Source organism: Protomyctophum parallelum (assembly GCF_964188405.1).
Source record: "Protomyctophum parallelum genome assembly, chromosome: 16".
In the NCBI taxonomy this organism is placed as follows: domain Eukaryota; kingdom Metazoa; phylum Chordata; class Actinopteri; order Myctophiformes; family Myctophidae; genus Protomyctophum; species Protomyctophum parallelum.
The window spans coordinates 6,700,150-6,726,182 of NC_139711.1; the positions used below are offsets into that span (position 1 = coordinate 6,700,150).

A 26,033-nucleotide genomic window follows, 5' to 3' on the forward strand; every position below is an offset into this window, starting at 1 on the left:
TGAGATTATTTTGAACTTGATTTGGCTATTCAACCTTTGATCTGAATCCATAACTATACCATGATCCCTGGCTTGGCCTTTATTGGGCTTCAAATACAAGGAGTCAAGGTGAGCACTACATCACTCAACACGCTCTGTGTGTGTGTGTGTGTGTGTGTGTGTGTGTGTGTGTGTGTGTGTGTGTGGTCTTTCGATGTGTGTTTGTAAATGTTCTGTTTAGCTAGGGATACCACAAATCAACAGAATTCTGTGAGACCCAAAGAAGATGCCATATATGCGTCCAATAACACACACACACACACACACACACACACACACACACACACACACACACACACACACACACACACACACACACACACACACACACACACACACACACACACACACACACACACACACACACACACACACACACACACACACACAAAGGACAGAGATCAGGGGGTGGGGTGAGGGTGACTTTCACTGTTATTCTCTCTAGCCAGCCTCATTAGGTGCATATTCCACATTCTATCTCAGACTGACTACAGCCACTCGGAGAGACCAGTCCTTCTACTAGAAGCTGATCTGGGATGTGTCAAATTCACCACACGGGTGTCAGGAATTTCATACTTTGCTTCCAAAACAGCCAAGCTGCACGGGGGCCGCAGTGAAGATCCAGAGGGACCCAGACAACCTGTGAGTGTCCAGACATCAACAACTTTCATCGCTCACTGGCATCTTCTCCTTTTTCCCTTTTTTTGTTTTGTTTTTGCGCCTATCTCAAAGTCAGTGATGTAAAAATCGGCCTTCAATCTCTCTCTCTCTCTCTCTCTCTCTCTTGCCCACTCTTGCTCTCTCTCTCTCTCTCTCTCTCTCTCTCTGCTGGCCGAAGCCTTGGACAAGGATGTCATCATTGGTCCATCAGCGAGTGCCACATGGTTTCGGGGGATTTGTGTGTGCTGGTTCCGACTGTGGGAATGCCTGAGAAGAAGTGACACGCCTGGTGGTGCATCTCACCGGAGCACAAGGATTATGTTGGTTGCCACGCTCGTGGCCGTGCTGATTTGTTTCATGGTGCAAAGCTTAGGAGCCCCGACCCCTGGCAAAGCATGCTGGGAACGTGCACCGTCGGATGCTGGCAGAAACAGCAGCTGTGTGGGTGAGTATGTACGGTACACTATAGCAAGTCTACTTTACAGAGATATTCAGTAAGGTACAGGTGACATCCTGGGTCATATGTGTCAGTACAGTGTGTATGCTGACACTCTGCAACGGACCGTCTACTGTCAAATCTAAACTTTGGGGACGGCAGTGGCTCAGGACGTAGGGCGGCTGTCGGGGAACTGAAAGGTCCCCGGTTGGATCCCAGGCTCTTGCTGGCTTTGTGTGGAAGTGTCCTTGAGCAAGACACTAAACATGTAATTGCTTCTGATGAGCGGGTTTGGTGCCTCGCGCCGCTGTCGGTTTGTGAATAACTAACTAAAGATGATTACTGTAATGACAGCAAGGAAATATATTGTATATTGTCCCTGTACCATGTCACCCTGTGTATCTGTCCACCACCAAGAAAGGTTTGTTTATAGAGACAGTCAATCCTTTATGATCGATTTCTTGACTATTACATTTCAAAACAGAAGTCTTTAACCAGAAGAATCTGGCCAAGGAAGTAATACAACTTTTATTTATTTACTTTATAAAATGACTTTATATTATAAAGTCAAAGCATGACTTCCAAAGTAATGTATACTTACTTAATTAGCACTTAAGTGGTTTAACAGCTACCGGTATGTTTAAATTAAAACATCATCAATACTTGACAAATAGGCAATATTAAATTGTCATATACTGGGAACAGTATCTATTTTCATATAAATTATGGAACACAATTAATATTTGAATGTCTATATCACTAGGGGTCCCCTAATGAAGACATATTTGAAGACAAACTACACAGTCAATCACAGATATGTAAACTAATTGCACACACACACACACACACACACACACACACACACACACACACACACACACACACACACACACACACACACACACACACACACACACACACACACACACACACACACACACACACACACACACACACACACACACACACACACAAAGTGTAGAGGCAATATGTTATTCACTACTTTATGTTCTTCTGTCTGTAACGGTTAACTTCATTCACTACAAGATTCAATTCATCATTGATTTCTACAGGAGGAAATCTGAGAAAATTACATGGTAGTTTAGTAATGGTTACCTCAACGTGAAACAAAACAAATTTTTTCCACTCCATCTGCATTATCATAGTGACACCCTAGTGTCGACTGCTCGGCTTTGGTTGCTCAAACAAATAAACGTTTTCACACAAAAGGAAAACCTCGGTCACCCCTGAAAGAGTACAAGATTTTCCATGCATCTCACTCCTCGCTTGGCTGACCAGACAGTGTGATGTACACAAGGCCAAGCCGCCTGCTCCATAGGGGTGTTGGTCAATGAGGATGACCACAGACAGACAGACAGACAGACAGACAGAGTTGCCTGGTTGTCCAGAGTGAGGTTAGAACCTTTGACCGGGTCACACTTCTTGCCAGGTGGACACAGATGGACACACCAAACTGTCAGGCATTCAAAGATGCATTTTAACCATAATATACATCTGAACTGTTCGGTCCCAGCTTTCTGTAGACCCAAACATATTTTGATTGTGGTCAGTAGTGATGCTTCGATTTGAAATCCTGAAATGATCTAGCCACGGCATTCTTATTCCAAATTGTTCTATTTAAAATGGCTTAGGTATCCCAGTATGACTCTGGTTGAGGAAGTGCTTGTAAATCCCAGTTGGACAACAGTGGTAGCTTAATTAGGGCAGCTCAAGAATGGTGAGACTGCAGACTTGGGAGCACAGGCACAGAGCCCAGTATGTGTTCGGAAAATACGTTCCGATAGCATTTAAGTGGAGAAATAGGCCATGCAGTTGCTCAATATTGATACATTTCACATTTAGAAAAGGTTGTTAAAAAATATTCGGGTGCATAAATACATACATATCAACAATACATACATACCAACATTTCTAGATGACAAAGTTTTCAACAACATCAACCTGGTCTAATTTACTTTCATTGTCAAGTACTATGTAGATTCTAACCCTATTGGTATACAACTTGGACTGCACTGAGTCGACTGTGCGGCCATCATTCCGCTCAGTGCGGCGCCTCAGAGAGCTCAAAAATACAAAATCATATCAAACTATTTTTGTTGAACTATAGCACCAGGTATGTAGTCGATCATTCTATTTTGACGTGTCGTCTGCGGTTGACTTTGCCTTTGGAGATGAACATGGACAGTTTGTAGGATTATGCCCAGAAAATGTGTGCATAACCTTTCCCAAGATATCATTATGAACCGTTGAATATTGAGTCATACGGAACATCAGCCAAGCCACTGGTATACCAATGGTATTTCTAATGTATGTGAGGCATGGCTAGTCTGCATGTTGTATTTCTTGGGGTATTTCACAGTAACCACAATCCAGTCCCCAATTTATCAGCAGTACCAGTGATGATCAGTGATAGTCATCATACAAAATAGCCTTATATAAAGCCTAACAGTATTCAAGATGGTGTCTCCTCAATCAAAGGTGAACCACAATATATGAACTTGTCATGAGTGGTCACCAGCGACCCAAACTGCTCCCTGTTCTGTTTGTCTTGTCTGCTTCATTGTTGTATTGTTTTCATCATTCCAGAACATCGGTGACCAGTAGCCATGGTGACACATGACAGTGTTTAGTCTATAGCTAATAGTCTCAGACAAGGCACATGTTTGTTTTGAATCCATAGCTCAGCCTGACTAAAGGGAGTGGTCACTACAGCATATGGGAGAATATGAATGTAAGGTTGCAGCATGTTTCACAGAATACAGGCCCAGTGGGAACCTAAATCTTGCAGGCGTCTTGTTTTTTTGTGTACATGATTTTTGTAACAGGACATGGGTTTTTTTTGCAGGTTTTTGCACAAATTGCGCTGCATTTATGTCATGTCATAAAAGTTAAAGTTTATTAATTATTATTATTATTATTATTATCAGACTAAAATATATCCTTAAACTTCTTGTTTATCCCAAAAACTACTTTTGTAGAAATTTGTGTCATTTGTAGAAATATTGGGCCTTACATGCAATTTAAAAGATTCTATATAAAATAAATATATTTTTTTTACCGTTTCACACAACAAAATTAAAGATGTACTGAAACAGTGGCAAAGATATTAGAGCCACGATCCACAAATACATTAAATTGCAAAGTTTTTGACCAAGTGATGGATTTTCTATCCAAAAAGGTTGTATATTGATGATAAAATCCATGCCATGGTCTGACTATCTTCATTCATATGTGAGGATATTCACTATGCAAATTGCAAAGCGCTTTGACCTTTGTGTTGCTAAGAGACGCAGCTGCCTTGAACTTCACCCCGTTACACCCATGAATAGATTGTGTGGAGAACGACATTGACTTATTGATTCGACACAGTTAACCGTGCCATTAGTCCAGAAGGACACAAAGTGTGAAGCTGCAGCTATTGAGTTGTTGAATGCTGCCTCGGTAACAAAAAGCAACCCAGGTTTTACTCAGCTGTTGGAGCTGTTGGTCACCTCAAAAGCTCTGTCTTGGCTATTGCTTTAATTGCAATGGTCCAATTTGCTGAGTTATAACCAAAAATGATAGCTGTTCTTACAAAATGATTAATAGCATTCAAACAATTCAAACTATGTAAAGGACAGCGATTTAATTAAGCTATTGGGTGAGAAGGCTGGAATTTAGCTCCATAGATAGATCGCCCCATAATTTTAATTGGGAAAAAGTACACACACAAAAGGTTTGATCCCAGCCAACGACCAGTGTGAGTCCATCAACAAGTTGGCTACCGTCCTAAAACAAATGTTTTTTGTAAAAATCCAGAGCCTTACCTGATCTTTGGCCATGGTAAAGCCATCCACCGCATGGACCTGGATGGGAGGAACCAGAGGAGACTGGTGGCAGGGGTGGGGACTTCCATTCTGCTGGACTTCCATTCCAGAGAGGAGATGATCTACTGGGCTGACAAACACACTGGGGTCATCTACAAAGCATCGATGACAGGAACTCAGAGACAGGTGTTCACACATTTACCAAAGACACCTGAACAATCCAGTGCCATGCACTGGATTGTTCAGGTGTACAATCTATCATAGAAAGATTCTGAGTTCACCCAAAAAAATGCTGGTAAGATTTCTCATAACAGAAAGAGCCTCCCCCTGGCCACCCGGGGAACCTGATGAAAGGAACTGGTTGGAATAACGTGTTCCTCCCACGTGCTACGTCCAACCAGGGAAACTCCCCCCCTGTCAGGTGAAAAGAAGCAGCCTGGACTCCTCATGCATTGAAAGAAGCATGAGGTCAATCCGTTTCTCTCCCCAGGTTGGCAGAGGGAGTGTAGAGCCCAATATTACATTAGATAATTGACACTGGGTGAAAAGAATGGGTTACAAAATCGTGGGATAAAAAACAAAAATAAATTTGCTCAATATTGGCTAATATCACATTTATGACTAGTATTTGGGAGCACTATTAAGGAGTCCATCATCATGATGAAATGAGGCAATGATGCTATTGATGATTCTCTCAGACCAATCAATAGTCTGCAGTGTTTTCTTTTGGTAGTGCCTCAACTTTGCTTGGAATCTCACCAAAAGTGATACGAACCAGGACCAGGTTTAGGTGCTACCTAGTACCTATACCAACCAGGACCAGGTTTAGGTGCTACCTAGTACCTATACCAACCAGGACCAGGTTTAGGTGCTACCTAGTACCTATACCAACCAGGACCAGGTTTAGGTGCTACCTAGTACCTATACCAACCAGGACCAGGTTAAGGTGCTACCTACTGTATGCCCAACAGAAAAACAAAAAGACATACACGTACATGGAGTTGAGCTGGTACCATGCAGTGGAAAAGCATCATAATCATTTAATGGAATAAATAATTGCCCACTGCCCTGCAAAAGGATATTGTTAATCCTACTATTAGAGATGGAAATTAATTTGATTATTTGCAAGTGTGTAACGATGCATTTTAACAGTGTAACAATGCGATACACATCACGATACATGGTTGACGAATGACGATAGATACATGGACGATATTACTTAGCATCGATACAATCGATTATTTGCATTGGAAAATGATTCGATACCGATTATTTGCATTGCAAAACTATATACGATTCAAAGTCAAACGATACAATACGTTTGCTATTTACATATTAATATACTTCGGTTGTTGAAATTAAAATACATTTTTCGATGCAGTTACTGTATCATTAAAGCCCTAATTATTTGTCATGAACAAATCCATGGGAAAGTGGTGAAGGGTTAATCAATTGCTTCATTTTGAAAACTTTTCCCAGAAACTGTACTCTTCTGAGAAAGGGATCTCAGGCCTTGCAGTGGACTGGCTTTGGAACCGAATATATTGGACCAGTGAGGAAAAGGGAACCATCAAGAGAATGGATACTGATGGGAAACATGAGAAGACCTTTATAAGACATCTGACCCAGCCCAGTTGTATAGCTGTCGATCCCCATAACAGGTACTATACGTCATAGAAGTTTAGAAGTTTTATGTAACAGTTGTTGCATCTGAATCAAATGATCAGAATCAGCAAAGATAAATACGTCATCGGGACATCCCTAGTTGTCATGATGACCTAACTGTCTGTTACACAAAACATGACATAATGCTACACTGCTTCCGTCCTGGTGAGACTTCTTGAAAAAGACAATTATTAATCTCAATGGGAATACAGAACACTAAATGAACTCAAAATAAATAAAGACAACAAAAGGCCACAATGCAGCTCCTCTGTGTCAACTTCCCTGCCATATTGTTGCTGTGTTTCTAGAAATGTTGGTGGTCCATCCAGCGTGGCTGGCACATAGGTGCAACACGACTTGACCGACTCTCACATACCAACAAGGTCTATTCAGACTGAGACACAGCAGGGAGACATATTGATATTGACCAGGCCACTTAAGATGCCAGCCATTTTAATGCTCTCTTTTTTGTAATAATGTCAACAAAAGAATGTCAAGTCTTGCCTTGATGCCGTGTATTAACTTTACAGCATGAAAGCAATATGATTCTTGGCACGCAGTTGTTAGACCACCTTTATCCCACTGTCTGTTTGGTTTGCCCTACCTAATACAAGCAGTGTTGCAGGTTTGTGTTCTGGTTGTCTGCTGGGATGAACCCCAGCATCCAGAGGTCTAACACAGCGGGGAAGACAACAGTGACAACGCTCTTAAAAATCCCAGAAGGACTGAGGGCTCTGTCCATCGACCGCTCAGACAGGAGGCTCTTCTGGGTTCAGTTTGGCTCGGATGGAGAGAGCACCATTGGTTCTTGTGATTACGACGGGAATCTGATCAACCACATTGATCAGCCACTTCGGTGAGCAAATCACCCCCACCCACATCTCCTTCTATTCACTTCTATGTACACGTCTACTTATTAACTCTAATAATCTGTGAGTAGACATCTTATGAGCATTAGTAAGGACCATTTATATGAAGATAAGTTGAGAAAAGGGTGAAGTGATCCGTTAAAATAAATCTTAAGACACACAATTTAGAATTGTTTTTACATAGCTTTTTCGCAGTGCTTTTCTTTTCTTATGTATTTATCATTACTTATTTCATTTATCCTTTTTTTAAGTCTTTACAGTATGAAAAATACAATTTATATTAGAATTATTATTTATTAACTTCTGTAACAACACATATTTCCCTTTGGGACCATAATAGTATCTCATCTTATCACAGATCTCAGTCTTTGGGGCTGTCAGTCTTCCTGGACTATGTGTATTATACTGATATTACATCACGTGCCATAAGACGAGTAAATAAGTACAATGGAGGAGAGCCAGTGAACGTCAACACAAAGCGGATGAACAAACCCCCCGTTGACCTCAAAGTGATGCATCCCTTCAACCAGCCAATGGAAGACGACCCCCAGCCAGCACTTCCAGGTTACAGTTTTATCAGAACTCTACAGTACTAACCTGCATGGTAGAAGGCTGCCCTTCATGCATTTATCCTGACTCATTGAATTCTTTATTAACAAGATTATTAACAGTAGTAGGCCTACAGTCAAAAGTTATACAAAAGGATAATACAAAAAAAAACAATTGTATTTGTAGGCGATACATTCTAACCTGCAACAATACCGCAGTCAAGTATTTGCAGGAGGGGTGCATGGTGGTTCAGGCATTCAATGCATGCACAGACCATACGTTATGCTGATGAATCAGTATCCTCCTGAATCAGTATCCTGGCTTGAATCCGATCCCCACCAGTCATATAAATAGAGTCAGTTTAGAGCAGATTAGTTTTTCCAGCGGTTGTAGAAAACATAACATCTTAATTGTTTACTGCTACAATGGTAGTCCGGCAGCCGACAGGCTTCTTTTGTTTAAAGTGGGAAATTTGGTATTATAGACTTGGCCTAAAATATTGTTGCGAACGCACTGAGCACTAACTAGACCCTGCAGATCATGTCTGTCTGTGTGTGTGTCTGTCTGTCCCGCTGTGACACCACCCGCCCGCCACCAGAGGGCGCAGCTGTAGCACACACACACACACACACACACACACACACACACACACACACACGAGCTGCGTTCACTTCCCGCGTTGTCTATACTGTACATTCATGAATCCACTTGCTGACCGTCTGTCAGTATTAAACAATTTATTTTTAGGGGTTTCTTGTGACCCTACCATTAACAACCTATGGCAGGCAAAATTGTGATGCGATCTAATAGATCATATTATTTACGGTATGTATGTATTTTGAGGTGTAATCAGTCTGGTGTCAGAGGCACTTGCCCGTTGGGCGAGGGTATCGGGTACGGTCGCCCCTAAACCATCTCGCCCCTCAATTTATCCGCCGACCTCACGCCGACGGTCCGACAGTTCTTATATTCTTTATTTAGTTTTACTGAGAATATGGTTAGAAATAAGTTTAGGGTTAGGGATAGTTTTACTGAGGTTACGTTTAGGAAAGGTGCAATTCTGGGGAAATTGCAACATGTTGTTGGCTCGAAGGCACAGACGCCTATGGAACTATAGGACCCTCCCACAGATTTAGCTGTCAAGTCACCCCTGTGATCATGTGTAAGAAATTAGGAGGGGATTTATCCCTCAATTTTTTTGTTTCCAGGTCCAAGAAACGTTTAAATTCTTTGCATTTGCGGCAGCCCCTCTGCGGCAGCCACCCTTGACCTGCGATACAAATTTGGGGTGGATTGGATATTCCGTTCGCGATTTGTTTTGTAAAATAGGCCCCTCCCACTAACTTTGGAAGCCGATTATGTACTGATGTATTATTTATTGCATTCATTTTAATTATTATTATGAACCTCCCCTCCAAGTGTAACTGTAGTCCTTACGGTATATGCCATCTCACCTTTATCTTTTCATTTTAAATATCGTTCATTAAATCGAGGCAAATGTTTGAACAATTGGAACACAATTGATTTGAAGTATAGTATTGCCCAGACCCATACAGTAGCACTGATAATGTGTCCATGCAGGTTGTGACGAGAGCACTGAGGACTGTGTGGATGTCTGCTCTGGGCCACTGGAACAGGGGGTCTGTCAATGCAGTGAAGGCTTTGTCCTTAATACGCAGGGAAATTACTGTGAAGGTAAGCAGCAACTTGATACCAACTCATTATTTCAACCACACAACTCTATACTTCGTTGACCGGCGACCCCCGGGCTCTATACTTGACCCCATCCTGTTTCCCTATACACCAAATCTCACCAGCAAAAATATCAGATGTACAAGCTCAAGCTATACAAGCTTGTAGATCTTCTATTTTCGCTGAATGTTCGGGCCCGAGAATATGCATGATATAGGAAATGTGGTTGTGGTATTTATTAATATAGCAGGATTGTGTGGATACAAAATATTGTATTTGTTTTGTATAGCGGTATGCTGAAACATGACACGTGTTCCATAGATATAAATGAGTGCGCGCTGTGGACCCACGGCTGTTCTCTGGGCTGTGAGAATCTCCCAGGGTCCTACGTGTGTACCTGTCCCCAGGGATACGCTCTGCTTCCGGACAGGAAAACCTGCCAAGGTATGTAGCACTACATTTATCGTCGCTGTCTGGCAGAAACCAGCTACTGTAAAATATTGAACCAATGAAAAGTATTAAAAAGCACTTCGGCCAAAATCTCCTGACCTAACTTAGTCCTAACTTGAGCTGGATGTTTTTTTTTTCATTTCCTGAAGGAGTTAGGTGGTTTCTGCCCGACAGCAAAAAATAATAATTATGCTATGTTGGATTATGCCGTTTCAACTTGAAATGTAGTTACCCTTTACTTCAGTATGTGTAGGGCTGCAACTAAGAATTTATTCATTTATAAGATTATTATTTTATTGTCTCAACGAATCAAATCAACAGCCTGTAATATTGATATATCGCAGCCCTATACCTCCTATATCCACCAATTAAAGGTGATGTATATTCTGTATGGGATGTCTGTTGTGATTCATACTGCTGCTCTTTTGTCTGCGTCTACAACAACAACATTGCTTCTCTGTTGGAACGCATAATATGCCAGTCTGTCATCTGCCACAAGCATACTACACAGACTGACGTACCGTACGTAACGTGGAGTCAGAATGTAAACACTGTGACTGTGTGGATTTAAACAACTACCGTATCATAACATCTACATCGAGACAGAATCCCAGGTTAAACACACTGCAATTTCTCACTTTCTAGGAGAACCACACACACACACACACACACACACACACACACACACACACACACACACACACCACAGGGACAATAGGATTACATGAGCAGGTGACGTGTGTAATAGGGATTTATTTAGTCAGCAAGCCCGTGGTCGGTAATCTGGTCTGCAGAGGGAAAGATACGATAGGTGTTGCTGAGACAATAGGCCCAAGATGACAATGGCAACACTTTCTGTGCTTCCCCACAGTTGATGCATTATAAGACACAAAAAGTTGTTAGGTGCTTTAAATAAGGCAATTACATTCTTTAAGTAAAGGGAGAAACGTTTTGTTGGTCTTGCATAGATTAAATGCCCCCCAACACTCCCCCCCCCCCCCCCCCCCCCCCCCAAGGGGTCAGTATATACCTATATACAAACAGTCATGTTCACAAATGTTGTAACGTTCAGGTCATAGTGGTGTTTATCATGCTCCATCCATCCACAGAGATCCTACCATGTGAAGCTAACATGACCCAGTGTGGTCATGGATGTCTGTCTACAGACCAGGGTCCTGTCTGCGTGTGTCCAGAAGGGTCCAGGCTGCAGGAGGACGGACGGACCTGTACGGGTACGTAGAGTACAAGCTACTGTACGTTTACAATGACGGGACAGTCGGTTCCTTTTTGTCTTTTGACCGATGGGTTCCCACCTCCCAGACCGCTCCAAGGTATATGAAAAATAAGGTAATGACACCAACGTAATTTTCCTTGTTGTCTTTTGACCAATGGGTTCCCACCGCCCAGACCGCTCCAAGGTATATGAAAAATAAGGTAACGACACCAACGTAAATTTTCGCTATCATGCAATTCCAGGCGGCAGATTTGTCGCACCATGGGAGCCAAACTACACCCGGAAGTTTGGTGGAATGCATTGGAGTCATTGAGAGCCCGGTGACCAGCTCATGAACAAACACTATTTCTGAATGACGTCTGTGTAAAGTAATCCCTTCTGGAAAATAACAAAAGACATAAGTTATAACACGATATTATTGTCTGCTGTGTTGTTTTTCTATGCATAATTGTATAGAGATATCTAAAGACACAAAGTACGTTTCTGAGACTGTCCACTGTTTTCTGTCTGGCAGCCAAATCTCACAATACCTTAGTATTGATCCTCAAATAAAATGATATACTGTGATCGAAAAGCAAGTGATTAGAAAACATGGGATACGTCTTCTTTTATATTACGGAAACCGATTATATGACAAAGGTCGCAATTGTTCAGGAATAATGTTCACAAGCTGGTCCAGCCGGCTCCATTCACGGCCATGTATTCATGGAACTTATGGTACGAGGTTTGCCTGAAAGTGCCTCCCATGAAAGTGTCATGGCGTACCATGACATCAGCGGCGTCTCCTCCTTCTGTAACGTTACTTAGCCCATTCTGAACGGGCACCCATTTTGGTGTTAGCATCATGTTATGCTTTATCTATTGAAAAATAGCAGATCTACGTACAAGCTCATATCGCGCCACCGAGTGGCGCGATACGAGCTTGTAGGTCTGCTATTTTTGAAAAATCGAAGAGCGACTGACATTTTTAGAATCTGATCTCAGGTCAGAATGGGTTCATCAGACCAGTGTGTGTCCGACGGAAACCTCGTATGAATCTGATCTCAGGTCAGAATGGGTTAGATTGCTCATAAATGAACTCAAAAACTAAAATACTTAAATATAGTAAAAGCGTTTAGAGTAGTTATAGTAGAGTAGTATTTGAAAACTATTGCCTTCGCAAGAATGATGCTCAGCTGTATAGAAGCTATGATGAGTCAGTAGAGGCATTAATGGTGTCATCAAACTCTTAACGACCCATAACACTGTAATGAGTGTGTGTGTGAGTGAGGGAGGGAGGGAGTAGTGTCAACCACAGGTTGACACTGACTCAGTGTGTTAATCATAAACAGAAGCTTGTGTGTGTGTGTGTGTGTGTGTGTGTGTGTGTGTGTGTGTGTGTGTGTGTGTGTGTGTGTGTGTGTGTGTGTGTGTGTGTGTGTGTGTGTGTGTGTGTGTGTGTGCACGGACGTGAATCACGTCGTTCGTCTGTTGCAGGATGTTATTCTGCAGACAGGGGGGGCTGTAGTCAGCTGTGTGATACTGTGAGTCCAGGAGTGTGGGAGTGCAGCTGTCTGCCTGGATACCTGCTCAGCCAGGATGGGAAACGCTGCACAGCCACTGGTGAGTCATATTGACACACACGGGCTCTCATTATAGATAGTGATGTACATGTACGTGTATTAGCTACTGTACAAGTGCTTTCTTGAACCATAACTTGAGCTGTGTGTTCGTGTGCCCACCCAACTGTCAGTTCTGGTGAGGCCATAAAAGATCATCCCTGGTGTTGGCCAATACAAACAGCACACATAGACACATACTGTATTCGATAACAATTTACAACTTAGCAGACGCTCAAAGTCCAGAGCGATTTACAGTAAGCAAGAACAAAACATGGATAACGTGCAAAATAATTTCTGTGACCATTAACTTTACATATATATTCCTATTGTGTAGGACCTCCTCCCTATCTGCTTGTAGCCAACCTGCAGAACATCAGAAGAGTTGACCTGAATGGAAGTGATCAAACGCTACTGGAGGAACCCAGAGGAAGCATAATAGCTCTGGATTATGACCCAGTGCAACATAACGTAAGAACTACTGCTAGTTGTCTATTTTATCAGCTAGCTAATGGCATTCACCTGGTGTCCGGAATATAAATTAGTTCCTATTTTGACTAGGATTGAAACCAGCAGTATTTTGGGTCATCAGGAGTTAAGAACCATGTCCATGGCCCAAATGGACCTACATAACATAATGTAGTTCAGTATTTGGCCTTTGAATGACTGCCACCTACTGGACATCAATGGTTATTGCATGTGCTGCATTACAATTTCCACAACTGTGAATACAATATCCCTTTGAGGACAATAATGATTATTATTATGGCTGTAGCTCTGACAGCTACCCAAATTACAGTTAACCATTACCCTAATTAAAACATAATTATGATCTGATATCTACTTTGATATTAGGTTCACTATAAGGCCTGTTTGGTGTGTTTGTTTTGAATTTCCAGGTGTACTTTGCCAATACAGTTCTGAAGACCATTGAGCGGTTTGATGTGAGTGGTGGGATCAGGGAAGTTGTGGTATCTGAGGGTCTGGGTTCTCCAGAGGGTCTGGCCATCGACTGGGTCAACCGTAAGATGTACTGGACCGATATCAGGTGATTGTCACGTCACTAACAAAGATCGCTGCATATGAATTTGAGTGCTTGGAATATATACAGATATAAATTCATATCTAAATGTATATCTGTTTAAATTAGATTAACAAAGTTCTACTGCTTGGCTTGTTAACGACATGCACAATACATATAGAACTTTACATACATTTTACATTCTCACAAGAGTGAAAAAAGACGTCCATCCATTCATCTATATAACCACTTGAGCCCTGTTCTATATTTTGTAGTAAGGGTCGGGAGTCGCACAACGAAAATAGACAATATACAAGCCCACACACATGTGACCTTGTAGATCCACTATTTGGGAAGAATTTTGCCTATAGACCGATTCAGAAACGGGTCTCATGGTCGCAGGCAACGTATTTCCTGTAGGCGGAGACGACATATCTGCGGTTTAAACCCGCACCTCTTCTACTACAGTGAACTGTAGAGTGACTGATGTTAGTCTGCCTCAAACGTTACTCTTTTACCTGCTTTTTACTAACACTAACATTACAAAGATGCCCAGAACATCGGGATGAACCTGTGTAGTTTATGGCTGCTCCAACAGTAGTGGCAACATAAAAAAAAAACGGAATGTCAAAATATATACCGCGGTGGCTGAGACCAGAGCCATTGAGTAATGGTTGAGAACTTGAGACAAAGCAGTGAAAGGTCCTGAAAGATACATAAGTCTTACCCAATACCCAATCTTTCTGTTTTAGGAACACAAGGCTGCTGTACTTTATACCTCATACTAAGCATTTAAAGTATGAGGTATAACGTACAGCAGCCTTGTAATGTTAGTGTTAGTAAAAAGCAGGTAAAAGAGTAACGTTTGAGGAAGACTAACATCAGTCACTTTTCCATTCACTGTAGTAGAAGAGGTGCGGGTTTAAACCGCAGATATGTCATCTCCGCCTACAGGAAATACTCTGCCTGTGACCATGAGACCCGTTTCTGAATCGGTCTATAGTGGCATGCCCAAAACAGGAACGCCAGGTTGAAAATGGTTACAATAATGATCTATCCTACAGCCGGTCTGCCGTGGACTACTGTACGTTAGACGGACTGAACAGAGAAACCATCGTTAGTGAAGGTCTGGACAAACCGAGAGGAATCGCAGTTCATCCTCAGGCAGAGTAAGACACGCTGCAGCAGCACTTCCCCGTTTTGAATCGAACAACTTTATGATTAACTGAACTGTACATTCAACAGTACATTTTCCCTTCATCTTTTGCTTTTTGAGGAAGTTGTTCTGGACGGACCAGGGCATAAGGCCTGCGGTGGAGCGGTCGTCTTTGGAGGGGAAGGAACGCCGGGTCATCGCCAGCGGCAACCTCCTGACGCCGAGCGGTCTGACCATCGACTACACGGAGGACAGACTGTTCTGGTGCGACAGGAGGAGGGGCGTGGTGGAGACCTCCACCCTGGACGGGGCAGACAGACGGGTCCTGACCGAGAACCAAGTAGGTGAGGCTGGTGTGGCGTGCACACAAACACAAGTACACGCTCGCACACACATACAGTTATGTGCATGTCAGGGAATGGTGAGTATTTAAGGGTGGGGGTGGGAAATTACTTTTCTGCATTCGACCAGCAGATGGCTGGCTTCTCAGCTGACCACACAGGGACACTTTGATACATAGATTGAACAAGCCGAGGGCCGAATAGCGATCCTCTGATTCCCAGGCAGCCTTTATGTATGGATAGCCATAACCTATTTAGACATGAGGCCGATACCAACAGCTAATGTTGCAAAAAGAGGCTCCTGGATTGAAAGGTATAACAATGAATAGGGGTTCCAGGTCTAGATGGTATAATAATTATGGTACTGGCAGATAAAGAGCCTCTAACGTGTTTATAGTTGTGGTAGATCCTCCGAGTCTGCACTTCCCCTTAAGCTTAATGTATTGCTTTCTACAGCCAGGATATCACAATTTTTAAAGATGGAGTGCCGTTTATCCCCCCCCCCCCCCCTAAAACAGGATCATCAGGTCTTATTGTTATATAAGGAGGTATAATCGTTTCAAAAAAGTGTACAGTATAATCAGTATTTGTTCAAATGTTATTTTTATGTGGGCACGGCCACCAGTTCATTAAGTATGCCAGGTTTGCCTGGTGGGTTTTGATGGGTGAACTGAAGCCGATAAAGGGGCTGATAATGTGATGTCACTATATTACCGTTTGACTGTCAAGGGTTCAGCCTCCAGGAAGAAACCCTAAATACAAAGTTAATACACCATTTCACATAAAAATTACTCCAGGGTGTCTAATGAAGTCACCTCATAGACACATGAAAAAACGGAAAAATACAAAAATTGTGGCACTTTCAAAAATACAAAATTGTGGCACACAAAATCTTAAAAGCAGGTGTGTAGCAATAGAAGAATGGCATGCACGCTGCCCAACTTGCACGGTACAGGATTGAAGCAACGTTTTGGTCAGTGATTACTTTTCCGAGGAAGGTCATCGCTGACTGAAACGTTGCTTCTCCTGTGGTTAATAACCTCCCTGGACTCACCTGGTGGACTGTTTCAGTAAAGAGGACAGGTGAGGCGGGTCCTCATGTAGCAGCATTTTCAGTTGCTTTCCTTCTGATTGGTCCCAGGGCAACCTTTTGACCTGGCGGTGTTTGAGGACAGGCTGTGGGTGTCCGACTGGGAGGGAAGACAGCTGAGGAGCATCCACAAACGAACTGGGAAGAAACTGGAACGCTTCTATGGCGACAAGGTCACGCCGGCGTCCATCGCGGTGGTGCATCCTCTCGCAAAACCGGGTACGGAAGACAGGACAGGTCACTCCTCCTCTGTTATCAAAACACAACCCACATTGTTTGTTATTTTTTATATTACAGATATAACAGCTAATCCCCCAGGTTTATCTCATTGTGCAATAAAACTATTAAAAATACTAATGACTGAGTCTCCATGTGTCATGTTCCATGCTTACCTCCAGGGGGAGACGTTTGTTTCCACCAGAATGGAGGCTGTACCCACGTGTGCGAGAACAGGCTGGGATTGGCCCACTGTTCCTGTCTGTCACACTACATCCAATCAGAAGACGGGAAAGGCTGCTTGCCTGTCGACAGGGCATCCAATGAAACAACAGGTATCATATCAAGGCCCTGGATATTTCTGTTAGATTTAAAATGTTGAATTGAGTCATGGCCACAAACTAATGTATTTTATTTAGAATCTGGAGACAGTGAATCGGCTGACCTCATTTCCATCCAAAACAAAACACTCAACGATGAGAGCACACCCTTGGTTATACCTGGGCCCTCAGAAGAAGAGGCTGTACACTCTGATGAAGGCAGCGAGCCCACTGAGAAGATGGTTTCTGGTGAGCAGCTACAGCCATGTCATCCTGCAAAAAAAAAAGAAAAAGAAAAACAGACATATACTGCTATTTTAATTTAATTTAAAGTGTCATGGTTCTTGATTAAATGTAGTTCTTCTATTCATTTTGGAATCCTTGTACTCACTTAGTATTGATTGTAATGTTATTAATATCAGATCTGATCCTTGTGCTCCTCTCTATTGGTGAGTGCAATGTTACTGATCTAGATCTGACTATTGTACTCCTTACTATTGGTTAATTGTAATGTTACTGATCTAGTAACTAAAAACAGTGTGGAGTGTGAAATGTGAATGTGAAATTCTGAATTTGAACGTGTTGTTGCATTTTAGACCAGGACCATAAGTGTGAAATGTGAAAATCTGAATTTGAACATCTTGCGTTTCAGACCAGGACGAGTGCTACTCACTGCGTTGTGGTGTGAACGCCCAGTGTCAGCAGGAGACAGGAAACAGCCCCACCTGTCGCTGTCTTAAGGGCTTCATAGGAGATGGAAAGCTGTGCGTGGGTCAGTGTCACACTCTCTAAACTCTGTAGGGTCAGCTCGGTGGCCTGGGGATTACACAACCATCATGTAATGTAAAAGGCATCGGTCTGATCTTTACAACAGTCAGTGCACATCTGTTAGCACTGCAGCCATGTTTCTTTGAGCCGGAGAGGGACACAGTGTAGGAGAGACATAATAGGAAAGCTCAGAGGGTCAGTGTAGGAGAGAGTGAGAGATGGTAGAAAAGTTCAGATTGTCTGTCCTGATGAAGGTCTAATCGACCGAAACGTTGACCAATAAAGAGCAACATTTTTGGCAAGTTTCTGACAGTGTGCGGGACCCTTCTTTGTTTTTCAAAGATAACCTTTTTAAGAAAAGCTCAGAGCGACAGTGTAGGAGAGACAGGAAATATGAGTGGGAGATGGTGTAAAGGGATGATAATAGAAAAGCAGAGCGCGACATAATGTAAGAGATACAAAGGGTAGGAAAGCTATGGTGACAGTGTACTGTAGGAGAGACAAACAGTAGGGAAACTTAGGGCGGGGGGGGGGGGGGGGGGCAGGTAGCAGAGAAAAATAGAAGGAATGCAGAGTGAATACAGTGAAAAATTTAAGGAACGCAGAGTGAATACAGTGCAGAGAGACAGTAAAGCAGGAAAGCTGAGATGGAGACAGCTAGCGTAGGAGAATTGGAATCAGGTGGAATCTGATCCCAGACCAATTTTTTTTCTTTTCTGCTGGTGAACTGACTCTATGGTGTGTGTGTGTGATATGAAATGTAAGCTTACCATAATCACAGTAAACATTGTCATGTCTTCAGTCACATTCAAGGGCTTTAGGGGGGGGAATTAAACTAACTCCAGTCACTTCTGCACAGCACAGCTGTGTGTCACTGTTCAGCTGATGCTTCTTGACACCGGTTAATGTTACTTCAAATTAACAAAATGATGTTATGTTTCTGCATCAAATACAACTACACCTGACCGACCTAATATAAAATTCCGTCAAAGCTAATATTTTTTACAAGCGACCCTCTCTGGTATTATATAATGTGTAGTTTGAGCTGTTGGAAAAGTCCAGATGAAAACAAAATGGTTGATTCTTTTTATTGAATCGTGAGACCCCAATAATTGGAATCAAATCGAATTGTGAGATAGCAGAAGATTCACACAGCCCGTAATGACTCCCTCTAATGTATTGTTGTGTTTCAGATGTGGATGAATGTGTGTTCGGCCTCTCTCTGTGCAGCACTCAGGGCTCAGAGTGCATCAATACAGGAGGAGGATATCGCTGCCAGTGTCAGACGGGTTTCACTGGCGAAAGACACCATTGTGCTGGTGAGACAACACTTCACTGCAACCTTTCTCAACCAGCCGTTTAGCACCCAAACTGTCACAACAAATTTTTTTTTAAGAATATTAAATATGTTGTCTTTGTTCAACACAGAGGCCGATTTCTTTATATACATTTATATATATATATATATATATATATATATAAAAGTATATTTTCATTCAGGTCTATGATCATCCTGTTCATCCTGTTCTGCTCTCCATTCCTCTTGCAGATATCGATGAGTGTAAACTAGGAACACATCAATGTGACCAAAATGCACTGTGTCAAAATACACCAGGGACTTACAACTGTACCTGTCAGCCTGGTTACCACGGCGATGGACACATCTGTCAAGGTGTGTCAGATGTACAATACTACTACTACTAACAATGTACAGTAGCACAACTCTCCCACTAGGCTGGGAGAGCCGCAGCAATCAACACTTCGTTGGGGCTTCTCATTCAAATCAGTTCAACCACTTTAAACCTGCATACAAAATATCAGAATCCATATTGCCGTTGAAAAATCCCTATCGAACAACCTGTACCAGAGAAGAACTGTAATATTGCTGGCAACTGTACAGTAAGTAAACACTTAATGACATGATGTAGCTCATTGGGCAGAGCAAGGCATTAACCCTTAATCGGGGGGTTGGGTTGGAGTAATTTCCTCTCCAACCACCAAAAATAAACACAGACACACTACAAGTTACACTTGCATACGCCTCAAACTACGCAACAAAAATGTTATGTTGAGAGTGCATGAACTACTAAAGGGAACCAAATGAACCCGTACTGTGTCCCGTCTCTACAGAGGCAGAGAACAGGAGTCCAAGGACGACCAGACGTCCCGCCGATGTCACCACTCAGAACAGTAACGCGCCACAAAGCTGTCCCTCCACCCATGACTCCTACTGCCTCTACCAGGGGGTCTGCTTCTACTTCCCCGAAATGGGATCCTACGCCTGCAAGTAAACTCCACCGCCCAAACACAAACACCCTGAGCTCACATGAGTGTCACATCGCGACGTGTTGTGAGCTAGTCGTTTGTCTATTTTTTTGCTGCGTGACTCATACAATGAAGTACACATCTGGACAGTTAATTTTTGGGTTGTTGTTCGGTACAAATGTTAGACATAATGTACAGCAAAGCGGGCATTTACTGTAGGGGTTCGTTTTGGAATAATGAGTGCCTTACAATTGCATGAGCATTTGACAAAGCCAATTAAAAAACATTAGCATTTGTCAGACACGAGCCTAGATTTCTTATGACCTGTAATTATTTACAGATCATAATAATATGCTGCCATGAAATGTCCCATGTGCATGTTTGTGTCCTGAATATTCTAAAGCAACAGATGTACTGAACATGTACAGTAGTTGTTACAGATTATCGCCACTAGATGTCACTATTGATCTCTCTGTGTGTGTGTGTGTGTGTGTGTGTGTGTGTGTGTGTGTGTGTGTGTGTGTGTGTGTGTGTGTGTGTGTGTGTGTGTGTGTGTGATCCTAGCTGTATGTCAGGCTACATGGGTGAGAGGTGTCAGTTCAGTGACCTAGAGTGGTGGGACCTCCAACAGGCCCAGGAGGAGAAGAGGAGAAATGTGGCCATCGCAGCCTCCATGCTGGTCATTGCCCTGCTCTCCATCGCTGGCATTGCCGCCTACTGTTACGGGTGAGAGGAGAGAATAGGAGAGGGAAACCAAAAGGGACAATGGCAAAAGGGACAAGACAGAAAAGTGATGAGGAAAGGAAGAACATGGGAGAAAGAGGGAGGGAGGACAGAAGGAAGGGAGGAAGGAAGTAAGAGAGGAAGAAAGAAAGAATGTTTTCCATTCATGTTGTGGACGCTGGAATCATAAGACCGGGACAGATTAACCTCTCTCACAGCCAACACGTTGACCGTGCTGAGGGGTGTCTATCAAACCCACAGGGGTGTGTGATCCATGTAATGCGAGGGTCTGGGCACGGCAGAGAGCCTGAGAAGTGCTCACACGTGGAACGAATGGCGACATGCGACCCTGGTCCTCCACAGAGTGAGAGAGAGCATAGGGGAAACTAACGGCCTGCCCTCACCCACCCTTCTCCTCCTCGCCTCCATTTCCACCTGATCTGAGTCTAAGTGGGTTGATTTGTTTTACGATTGTTTTGGAGGCTTAGGGACAAGGCTGTCGCTATTCTAACACTACTTTGACTCACAAAGCAACCTCCCACACTCCTCCCCTCCCCTCTGCTCTCCACTCTGTCTCTCCCCGTCCTCTCCTGTTCCCTCTCTCTCTCCCGGGTTGTGCTCTCAGCTTCCCTCTGTGGAAGTGGTACGCTTTCAATTACATGCTTGGTTTACCTTGTTCTACAGCAATTACACATAAAAATAGGTCATTTCTCGGCCACAAAATGGAGCCGGTGAGGTATGACCCCTGTGGAGGCGCGACATGGCCTCTGCCAATACCGCCGCATTAAATTGCCTTTCGCACTTCACTGCTAGTGGCGTGTTTGCACTGCACGGTTTGGGTTTCATTCAGAAGACAGAAGATAGAAAGAAAACACTGTCTTATCTGTTCATCTGTCCCTCCCCACAAATACAAAGCCATACCATACCATGCATGCACGTCAGTCAGTCAGTCAGACAGACATGGCATGGCATTGCACTAAATAAAATCCATCTCCTCAGGTCCAGTAGACGATTAAAGAGATCAGATACAGTATATACATGGCTGTAACTGTAAGCCACTTAACAATTATTACAACTCATACTGTGAATGGGTCCCACTGGGAGCTGCCCAGTATAGTCACAGGCCTCTGTGGACCACTGTCCATGTTTCCTCAGTGTTATGCGCCCTCAGCTTTAGGTCCCCGCAGCTCAATATTAACTTTAACCACCGAGAGAACATAAAAGCTCACCCCACTGGAAGTGGCCCAGTATAATCACAGTCCTCTGTTGGCCACTGGGATCTGCCCCGGTTCAGCCACAGTGAATGTGATTCTGAGGATGACAATGACGTTGGAGATGGGACGTGAAGAGATTAGTTTTTCAGTTTCAGAGAGAAGGCAGCACGAGACGGGTGTTATGACTGTATTGTCTTCGGAAGGCAATTCCAAATACAAAAAAGTTGAAATAATGATGTTTCTCTATGTATCTGTATATCTATCCATCTCATCTATCCAGAACTAGAACATGTTTCCAGAAGAAGCATCCATCAGTGGACAACATTAGTGAGTTAAGTACGACAGATGACAGTGTGACAGACACGACGCCCAGGGTAAGCTAACATCAATTCATTCAGCAATAATATTCTCCGTTTTTACAGATGGTTTAACCACTGTAGCCCTGGCATTGAAATTTTGGACTCGAAACTTGGGAATTGTAGGCTGAGACCTATAGTGTCCACCTGTTGGTTTTCCCTCCAGTTATACGTGGTGTTGGAACACGGAGGGCAGGGGAAGGTTGTTCATGCCATGGGTTGTCCCAGGAGAGCAGTGTGTCCATCGTGTTCCTCAGAAACAGGTACATGGCAGACACACACCTCCACCCCCACTTAACACTTTTATTTAAGGGTGTCCAGGTGGTACAGAGGTAAAGCACCGTGGAGATTGTGGTTATTCCTCCACAGCTAGTGCCTCGGACTTGGCAAGGCACTTTTACAAACTCAACCGAACACAACTTTTCTGTCACTACTGCATTAGTGAAGAATCCTACAAGTTGCTTGGTGTGCCTGTTCAGCAAGGAGTGGAACTGGGAGGGAAAGGGGGGCGACGCCATGTGTATTTGATGAGACAGACCAACAGTACTAGGGATTGACGGTGAGAAGGACTGTGAAACATGGGGGGACCGAATCAGTCATGCTGATAAACAGTATAACAGCCGTCCCTCTCGTATGATATTGCTTTTATACTACAGTTCTACTACCGGTACAAACAATTCATCAAGTAATGGGGGGGGGGCAGTTCATGATTTTACTGATTGTGAATGAATTTAAAAAAAAGTGTAGATATATTACGGAAATGAAAAGCAATCTATGTTTTTGTCAGGTGATGCCGGTGTTGTGGCCGACGAGGCGGGGTCCTCACCCAGACACAACCAGGCATACGAGTGTTCCATGGTACCTACTGCTGCCATGGAAACCAACAACGGCAGCATGCAAACGCTCAAATCCATCGACAACCTCATCTTTCTGGACGACCCACAGCCAACCGACCCGGATACCCCAAACCCCGGACCACAACGACCAACACCTGGAGCCCCATGCTCACCTGAGGCCTAGAGACCATTCTAGAACCATACATTCACCTACTACAGTACATGCATTTGACCAACATACAATTCATGTAAACAGAGGATTTAACTTATTGCTGGTGCTACTACCCCTACCCTTCATCCTTTAATGTTGCTTTCCTCCTGCCTGCAGCTTCATGCATCCCTGATTATAGTTATTATTCGTTCATACCTTTATGGCGTAAACTAGAAATTAGAAACAATTAATATCCTTTATAGAAATTCGGCAGACAATTTGACGATTTGTTGTGAAGTTCTATGAGACAAAATAGTAGCCCAACTAGGTGGGCTTTGAAAATATACCTACTTCGATTAATACTATTTGAAACTTGCAATATGACTAGACCACGAAGATTTTATTCTGTATTCGAGCTGCTGAAGTCGAGTTTGCTTTAAACTAACTTTTCACTTACTTATTTCACTATTGGGAAAAAGAATAAAAATAATAACACACACACACACACACACACACACACACACACACACACTGAAAATGAATAATTAGTGAATAATTAGTTCTTGAAAATATGTTTGGTGACTGTTTTGAGACCATGGTGATAAAAAGACCTAGCCCTGATTGTTGAGAAAATACGTTTGAGGTGGGTTGTATGCAGGTTACGGCGTACGTACTGACCCACTGCACCTAAACACGTCAATGACACAGGTACAATAAGGACTATAGGACTAGAAAACAAGTACATTTACTTAACGGGACACTATCACGCATTTGAAGTGCACTTCAATTAGTTGTTGATAGTAGTTATTCATAGTCTACTCTATGCAAACATCGCACAATAACCTTTTTTCATTTTCTCTCATGATGCATTTCTCAGGAAAGCATTTTCTGCAACAAGACAAGACAAGCATTTTCTGCAACAAGACAAGAGTCTAATATTGGCATGGCACTCAGGCATTTCGTGTTTGTGCAGACTGTTCATGCTGCGTTTGTTTAACGGTGGTTCTGTTTCAACATCATACGTCATGTAGCGACATGAGCAGCGATTGGTCTACTTTAGAGGCGACAGACAGACATACAGGCCTATCTAGGACCATGCCCTGAACTAGATAACTTGTAGAAAGGGTTAAGGTTTTTATATTGACAAATTGTACTCCAGTAACATCACTGGTGTAAACGTTTTGGTACGGCTCAGTTTTAGATAATGCATTTTCGGCTCTCCAATTTTTTTTATTGATAGTGTCCCTTTAATGTTAGACTCCAGTGGGGTCTTTTGTAATAATGTGTTTGTAGTAATGCGTTTCCCTGCTGTACAATGTGGGTTTAGGTAAGAAATAACATTCCGAGTCATTTCATCTGTAGTATCACATGGTCTGAAGAAAGAAAATAACATTTCAGGTCAAAATGTCATATGGTTGTACAGTATGTTTTATCTTCTGAATAAGCTTTGGTCAGCTAATTAAATTGTTGGTTCAGTTAGACAAAAATCAACAAGATAGGTTATATCTTTGTAGTTTACAGTAAATGTTATGCTTAATTCAGCTAGAAAGGGAGGCATTTTTGTGAAATCACCGTCTTCAATGCATTGTGTTTCCGAGGTTTCAGTGTATTAATGTGTTTAAGCATTAAGCCGGTTCTGGCTTCGGTGAGAACATTAGAATCTTTTGCGTTTTACCAAGCTCAGAGGTCGAGTCCACTGCAGTGAGGGAGAAGATTATGTCTTTGTTTATGTATCTGTTGATATTATGCCATTGTGTATTATAATACTTGGTCCAGTATTGCATTTACTAAAGTTCATTGTCAAGCTAATACGACAACTGTGAGAATGTAGATTGTCAAACGTTGATGCTATATTTATTTTTATACAAAGATCCTATCTAGAGCTGTGAACACAGCGGTTCTTACTTTATGCTAAACTGAAACAGTCAAAAGGTTGGTTGAAGTTAGTATAGTTTGGTTTGGCAAAGGGAAGGTTAAATTTATAATGTGATGCTATTGATCTCTGTTCTCTCATTTCTTTGCTGTATATGTGCTCTATATATATATTTGGATTAGTGACAATGCAGCGACTTTTAAACCAATCTATTCAACTGTGATTATGTCGAATTTTCAGCAACCACACAGAACTGGAACGGTAAAGTTGTATGTTGATGCTTTTATATTTTTGCTGATAATAAAATCACTTCTGTTATCTACAACCACAAACACTGAATAACCTTTATAGAGTCCTCTCGCCAGCTCCTGTTGCTCATTCTCACTACATGCAGTCCTAAATATGACAAGTAACCAACAGTGAAGACAACAAGCTTCTATTCCTATGAGGATAGTCCAGTGATCATCAATGACAGAGGATGACTGCAGTAGAGTATATGCTTATCCTCTATCCTCATGAGTTATGTAATGGATTTTGAAGATAACAGCTGTTTTACTAGCATCCTTACTTCCTCATAAATGAAACATCATTTATTTTATTCTGATTCATTCGATTCAGAGATAAATCCCTACCCTGTCTCATTCCAGACATATCATAGTACACCATCTCCCTCTTTCTCTCTCT

At 42.6% G+C, this 26,033-nt stretch overlaps 1 protein-coding gene across 1 annotated transcript; it reads left to right on the forward strand.

The window, feature by feature from the left end:
* Window positions 1-1,017: 1,017 nt before the first annotated feature.
* egf (epidermal growth factor) lies at window positions 1,018-23,509 on the forward strand (the record flags this gene model as incomplete). Its single annotated transcript, XM_083785766.1, has 25 exons — window positions 1,018-1,144; window positions 4,955-5,148; window positions 6,442-6,623; window positions 7,253-7,483; window positions 7,855-8,060; window positions 9,627-9,740; window positions 10,059-10,181; window positions 11,297-11,419; window positions 12,898-13,023; window positions 13,357-13,490; window positions 13,919-14,067; window positions 15,105-15,209; window positions 15,317-15,540; window positions 16,679-16,846; window positions 17,026-17,178; window positions 17,263-17,412; window positions 17,816-17,935; window positions 19,125-19,250; window positions 19,481-19,603; window positions 20,062-20,218; window positions 20,761-20,922; window positions 22,414-22,507; window positions 22,656-22,752; window positions 22,859-23,032; window positions 23,277-23,509. The coding sequence occupies 25 exons, from the start codon at window positions 1,018-1,020 to the stop codon at window positions 23,507-23,509; spliced, it is 3,795 nt and encodes a 1,264-aa protein (XP_083641892.1).
* Window positions 23,510-26,033: the final 2,524 nt, after the last annotated feature.